Here is a 7500-nt window from a genome sequence, read left to right on the forward strand (position 1 = left end):
CTGTAAGTATAGCATAATGTCACAGTCATGTCAGATTAATCTCAGAAGATTTACATTATGTAACAGTCAATGCTGTAGCAAATTATGAAGTTACAGTAGGGTTGACTTCACTAGGGAAGCTGTGTGTTGTTTTGTATGAGGGCGTGCATGGGGGGTTTCGTCATGCAAATATTCAACTTTTGTTAAACTATGTAGCTATGGGAGCCTGATCAAAGGATGTTTTTGTCGCGAACAAGTGAATGTCTTGATTGAAGTTCTGTTTACTCTGTTTACTGGTGACGGAGGAGAGGAGAGGAGAGGGACTGTCTTGCGTTGTGTTGTGTGGTTTGGATATACTGTGCAACAGTGTGTGTTTGAAAGACAGATAAAATGCCTCGCCTTGGTCATAAAATAAAACGTCTCCATCTCTCTCCGCTCTCTCCCTGCAGCCTATACTTATCTCCGGCCCTCAGGTAAGGCACTGCCTGCATTTCTATCCAAGCCCTTTGTGGACTGTTCTCTTTTTCTTTTTCCATTACATTCTGAAAGATTTACTTTCTTCTTTCTTTCTTTCTTTCTTCTTCTTCTTCTTCTTCTTCTTCTTCTTCTTCTTCTTCTTCTTCTTCTTCTTCTTCTTCTTCTTCTTCTTCTTCTTCTTCTTCTTCTTCTTCTTCTTCTTCTTCTTCTTCTTCTTCTTCTTCTTCTTCTTCTTCTTCTTCCTGTAGATAAATGACCACTTTCTCCCTCTTCTCTAGAAAGCACCCTTCAGTTTATCCTTCAGTTTATCTCTCGCTCTTTTGCTCTCTCTGTCAATCTATCCCTTCATCACACACCCACTCTCCTTCCAGCATTGGCCTGTGCACCACCTTTCAATCTCTCTTTTTGTGTATATGTCCAGATCTCCTCATTTTTCTCATAGTCTTTCCTCCTCCTCCTCTTCCTTCTCCTCCTCCTCCTCCTTCTCCACCTCCTGTTTCTCTTTTCTTCTTCTCCTCCTCCTCCTCCTCCTCCTCCTCCTCCTCTTCCTCCTGTTTCTCTTTTCTCGTTCTCCTCCTCCTGCTCCTCCTCCTCATCCTCTTCCTCATCCTCCTTCTCCTCCTCTTTTTCCTCCTCCTCCACCTCATCCTCCTCCTCTTCCTTCTCCTTCTCGTCATTCTCCACCTCCTTTTTGTCTTTTCTCCTCCCCCTCTTCGTTCTCCTTCTCTTCCTTCTGTATCTCTTTTCTCCTCCTCCTCCTCCTCATGTTTCTCCATCCTCTGCTGTTGTTCTTCCCGTTGTTTTGTTTTCTCTTTGTTTTCTATCCCCGTTCTTCTGTTGTGGCGTTTCTACTTCGGTTCAATTAAATTCAACATTGGCCCGACTGGTGCCCAGAACAAGCTGTTTTTTTCCAGAGTAGCAGCAATTACGAAAACACAGCGCTTTAGATTAAAACAGATTGTGTAGCAACAAAACAAATAGAGTGGGTGGATGTAGCACGATGGGGACCTTGACGGTAATTGTTCTCGCTTCCTTTTTTCTTAATTCACCCACTCCTGAAAATGAAGGAGGATAACCTCATGTAGAGCTAATATGGGCTTTCATAATCTCATGGTAAAAGCACAGACATATACACATGCATGCACACACACACATGCACGCACGCACGCACGCACGCACGCACGCACGCACGCACGCACGCACGCACACACACACACACACACACACACACACACACACACACACACACACACACACACACACACACACACACACAAACACTGCTGCTTTCCAATTACTGTAAGTATCAATCAGTCCCCACAGAGATTTTCCAATGTTGATGCAGACAGACTTTTACGAAGCCAACAAGGTGGCATAAGGATTCCACTTCTTCGATCACAATGAGTCCATAAAGAGCACCAAAGTTATTTGTTTGATTTCCTGGAAGAACCTTTGATTTGTTTGTACTGTCACTCTCATTGGTTGTGTATTAGAACTAACTAGAAGCTTGGTGTTCATTCTGTTTACTGCAATTGGTCACTCCAATTTTGTCTCTCATGAGTGAGATAACACCCATGTTGTGACTCTGTTTGTCTTTGGCACAGATTATGTGTGCGGTTTCGAGGACAGAAACATATGCGGCTTCACCCAGGACAGAGGTGACACCTTTGACTGGACTCGGCAGAACCACCTGTCCCAGAACCCCAAGCGCTCACCCAACACTGGCCCAGAAATGGACCGCAGTGGGACCAAAGAAGGTGCGTTGTCAAGCAAACAGTTGCCAGGCCATATTTTTTATCACCTGTATTGTGTAATTGAGTTTTTCGTTGTAGGTATAGAAAGGAAGTGGTCTGAATGTTGTGTTTTATCATGCAGCGGTTATGAACATTTGTTGAAGCAATAAGCCATGGGAGGCCGTGGGTTGTGCTCAATTGATAACGGCCAAGGGGAGTGGGGCACGACGCGAAGCGGAGTGCCGTAAACGTCCCCTTGGCCGTTATCAATTGAGCACAACCCACGGACTCAAGTGGCTTATTGCTTATCTAACACTGTTACACTCATTCATTTATATTATTTCGGTAACACTTTATTTTAGGGATACATCTATTAGCACTAATACATACAATGTGCCCGTATAAGTAACTTGTAAGGCAAAATCAAACATTTGTTAGGCATGTATTCGCCAATGTCTTGTTCATGCACAATAAGGGATTTATTACCAATTTAACCTTAGTAAGGACCTAGTAGGCCTGAGCGTTTGCTTAGTACATGCCTTACAAGTTACTTATGCAGGCATTAACATTGTATGCATTAGTGCTTATAGATGTATACCTAAAACAGAGTGTTGCCATTATTTCTATTATATTTCTTTATTTTATTATTTAACCACCAAAATACTGGGTTGGTTACCAGGCAACGGCAGACGTATACATGACACAGACTTCAGGCACGCCAGGCGTCATCTTAGGATTCAGCATAGTGAAATCAGACAAATAAGACATAGCAAAGGCCGAAGTAATGATTATTGACATTTATTTGGATATCACCATTTATGGTGCAGTTGTTTTGGAAAGGTTCAAGGAACCGTTTAGCTAGGACCGGGCTGGTGGAGTCGGGAAAATGTGGCGTTTACGCACACTGCTGCCAGCCGCAAGTATGTTGCTCCACTCACTTCTCTCTGTATAATTTGGATGCCAGTATGACTGAAGGGATGATTCGTTTCTGTGGCCCGTCACCGACATAATTTCCCTCGCCTCCAGACCAGCATTAGATAATTTTTGAACGGTCGTGCTGCGCAAGCTGTGGTTGGTGTAGATGGTGGTTCCAGCGGCTTTGCAGATGCGTGGGAGCATCCGTGCAAGATAATTTACCCCCATGGGCTCTCTCATATACCTACACACACAGGGACACAAACGCAAAGCAAAACATATTGTCACTGTATGTTTGTAACGTGTCAATGCAAAGTTTAGAGTAGAAGAAAGTTATAAGAAAGTTTGGAGTGCTTACCAAACATCGCTGCCTTTGTAATCTCCCCGCTTTGGGTGGAGGTAGAAGGCTGGTGGATCGGGTGGCAGTAGGGACAGGTATTTCTCCAAAGAGACAACAGGGCACTGGGCATCCCCAGGCTGCTCGTACATGAAACTCCTTAACCTCTGCTTATTTCGTTCTGCGCGGTCCTTATGGTTCTTGGTGCTTTCGTTGAAAGTCAAGGTGTCATAGCCCATTGTCGTCCACGCATATTTTGAACGACTCCGGTTTCAGTGCCCTATTACCCTCCGTAGCCCTCCGTCCCATGTGAAGCTTCATGTCAAACCAGACCTTGCTTACAAGTCCGGCTGGAGTGTTTGGGTTCAGTGCATCAGAGTTTTTGATGGTTACGAAGTCTGCCTACTTTAGCGGTGGATGGTGGATACTTTTGTCTAGTCTTTTGCGGCGCAGATTCTTGATGACGCCCAGGAAAACATGATTACTTCTTGTGAAATATTTGTCTTTGATTAGACACCATGATTTTGAGAGAGGCAGACTGTTTATGTATCTGTTAATTGATGCCCTTAAGCCGACAAAGCTTTTTAACCCATATGGCTCCCCTTTGCCACTCTTAACGGTGGCTTAAAATTGCCTAAGGACAGCATTGAGATCCACCTTTCCAATGGTGTCCCAATCCAATTGAATGGACTTTTCTGCGCACCACGACTCCAAGCAGCGGATTGCCCACATTGTTGTCTTCGCCGTGCCCAGCTCATGCCTCGATTCCGCCAATTTCGCCACCTCCGCCTCCGACATTTCCCCATGTCTCCTGCTTCTCTTCTCTTCTTCCTCCTCCCTTTCCTTTTGCCTAAACCATTCGTCAATAGTCAGTCCGCCAAAGACATCAAATTTGCAAATAAAGTCTCCAACATCCGACATATTTAACACGGTAGCCTAGTCTACTTTGCACCTATTGTTTGTTTTTAGAATGTAACGTTTTTTTAATTGACATTCCATTCCTTCGCCCGAAGCTCCGCCAAAGATTCTTTTATTAATAATTCATAATACGCCGCGTCTAACTTAGACGCGCATAGAATCTTCAGGTGGAAGGTGTAGGTTTACGCTCAATTGACCACGGCTATCAGCCAATCAGAATCGAGAACCTGACCGCACAGTGTTAGATACATCTTTAAACATACATGAGGTAGTAGATAAAATTGGTATTATTGTGTTCTGTATTTGACGGTGATTTTGCATTCGAAGGTTATATTAACTTTTCTCATAATTTCATCTATTAATTAAACAAGTTAATCTTGGATGTTGAATTGTTAAAAAGAACTGTTGGCACAGTGTTTACACATTGTATCATGTGCAGTGTGTTACATTGACTATGCTATTGTGATCCTCTTATTTTTTTAGCAAGACCCTTCAAACTAATTTACTGTGGCCAAAAAAGTGCAGTTGATTTTTAGGTCTTTGGAAAGGACACTCACTTCAATTTACTCCTCTTAGAACTTTGATCGGTGCTTATTTTTATCCCGTTGAAAATCTGGACAGGTCACACAGGAAAGCGCACCCATTTAAAAAAGAAAGCAGGGGGTGGGAGTGAGAGTAGAGGACAGCTTCCGCACAGTCAGGTCAGCAGAAAATGGGTAACCGAATGTGACTCCCAAGTCTCCATCGCAGGCACTCAGGACTGGCTAGGTAATCTGACATACAGGGCATTTTCCAGGTAGGCCGACAGTCCCCTTGGGCTTATTGCTGTGTTTTCTTAGGGACTGGCCCACATTTTGGGTGGCGTGTTGTGGGCTCATTGGTCCATCTTCAATACAGACAGCAGACTGATTCAAGCAGGATATACTTATGGTTAGGGTTAGTTACCAGTATGAAATCATGTGTATAGTGTATGTGAGGGGCCAGTTTCAGACAAAAAATGCCCACCTCTCTTCTGGTTCCAGTACAGCCCTGATCACAGGCACTCATCTTCAATTAGACAGGGGATGACACAGCAGAAAAAAAACACATCCCTCTCTGCGGGTGTCTGGCACACTGAGAGGCATGCCACTGAGCAAAAAAAGGAGGAAAAAAATACACTGTCACTTTTTATTGTGGAGCGGAGTGCTGCTCCCATTTCTCTCAGTGTTCTTCAGTGGATCAATGAGGCCAAATTAGCAATGAAATTATTAAGGCTCTTTTGGACTTGAATTGGCACTTATCCCCTCTCTAGTCCCCCCCCACCCCCCTTCTGTCTATCCTTCTCTCCCTATTTTTTTGAGACTGTCGGAAGAAAAAAGGGGTGCTTGAAGAGGGCAGCCTTTTTAATGCCTATGATAATATGCATCAAAAGTGGTCTCCTTCTTTCAATATTAATACGACCTTACCTCTGCCCGCTTATTGAGCATTCACCACTCTAATGTGGCTCCCTCCTTAATATGGATGAAAGGGTGTGGGGTCCACGGGGTCCACTGTACCCTTTCAAAAGTGCCAGAGTCAGAGGATTTTAAAAGCTGTCCAAACTCATCCATCACACGCGTTATTTTAAGACTCTTGGCCACGCACCACCCCCCCCCCCCCACCAGTCTCTGAAGAGCACAGTCTGTCAGGCCTTATCTAGTGCACATCCCTGCATAAGTTTTGTGTATGTTTCAGTAACTGCACTCAAGGGAAGGCTTGTTGTAAGTCCTAGCTGGGAGCAATTTGTCCCTGTTGTAACTTTTTTTTTTGTGTAGTGAAGATCAAGCCTGTTGGGGCTTGGGGGGGTATGTCTGATGTTTTGTGTTGTGCCAACATATACTAGTAGTAGACTGTCACTGTGCTCACAAGTGACCTGGAAAGTCCCAGTAGACTTGTGTTTGGGTCAGTCCAAGCTCTATAACTGGTGCATTGCATTGCTCTGGAAGGAAATGGGCAAGGTTTGTGTAGACTAGAGCGAAACATGTTTAGTGGAGGCTGAACCTCCTTCAGGATTTCATGGGGGGCAACTGGAAAATCAAACGTGTTGACCTCCAAAAAGGGAGGATCAAATAATTTATATTCTCTCTCCTCCTCACGAGCAAGGCCTCCTACCATGGAGCGATGTCTCAGTTATTCAAATCCGTAAGTTAGAATCGAGCGGCTTATTGAAAAGCTCATTTTGCTATTGTTATTTGTCAGTCAGTGATGGACTGAATGTATTTTTGGGTGGGAGACGTGACGCCTTGTTTTTTCGTAACATTGGTTAAAAACCAACAAAACTGTTATTTTTCTTTAAAAAAACAAATGTAAATGAAAGAAGATGTGGTACATTATGTTTCATATTAGTCTTAGATGAGAAGAAACATTTTTGTTAAGATTTATGTAAAGGTTTATATGTCAAATTTCCTGCGGTGTGACTGTAACATTAATGAAACAATATATAATAATATATATATAAATTAACCAACAACATTTTGAATAATGTATGAAGCATTTGGCATGATTGCATAAATCTTAACTTTAGATTAAGATATGTGAATGTGGAAAAAACTCAAGACAGTAATATTAACTACAAGTTCAATTTCGTAACACAAATTGCGTCCTGTGGGGTGACATGTATGTCAATGTTTGTGAATGGGCAGCTGCAAGGCCAACTACAAGGGTCTTAAAGACTGGCTCCTAACCAGTCAGTACCTCAGTTATTGGAGAGTGCTGTGGAAGTTTAAGGTGACTCTTAACCTCTTAATATGTCTTCATATTGCAATCTTTCTGTCACGCAATGCTTAGGTTCATTTTATGGTGTCCTGTGGTGTGACTGCTCTTATAGGAGGAAAAAAAACTTTTTTTATTAATGAAAACACATATTAAGATTAAACACAATATCATTATCAAGTTAGCATGAGCTCAGATGTCAGTCATGTATACAAAAGGATTAAAATGGCCATAATGCAGTGAATTCCCTGTGGTGTGACTCAATTTTCCTGCGGTGTGACATGCCTATGCAATGTATTGATGCAGGACACATTTTCCCAAAAATGGCAAAAAATAAGGTGAAATTCCACAGACCACTAAGTGCTTTATTTTTTCTATTTTTTTTCCAATTTTTATCCATCATTTTTTTCA

The 7500-nt window shown here is 42.8% G+C and overlaps 1 protein-coding gene across 1 annotated transcript in view; it reads left to right on the forward strand.

Moving 5' to 3' along the window:
• The window catches only part of LOC134435020 (MAM domain-containing glycosylphosphatidylinositol anchor protein 1), a 367713-nt gene that overhangs the window by 304466 nt on the left and 55747 nt on the right, over positions 1 to 7500 (forward strand). The window contains exons 13-14 of the mRNA XM_063183748.1: positions 429 to 452; positions 2061 to 2213. Of these exons, the coding sequence (XP_063039818.1) occupies positions 429 to 452; positions 2061 to 2213 (177 nt within the window). The remainder of the gene's footprint in view (positions 1 to 428; positions 453 to 2060; positions 2214 to 7500) is intronic.

Source organism: Engraulis encrasicolus, chromosome 19 (assembly GCF_034702125.1).
Source record: "Engraulis encrasicolus isolate BLACKSEA-1 chromosome 19, IST_EnEncr_1.0, whole genome shotgun sequence".
In the NCBI taxonomy this organism is placed as follows: domain Eukaryota; kingdom Metazoa; phylum Chordata; class Actinopteri; order Clupeiformes; family Engraulidae; genus Engraulis; species Engraulis encrasicolus.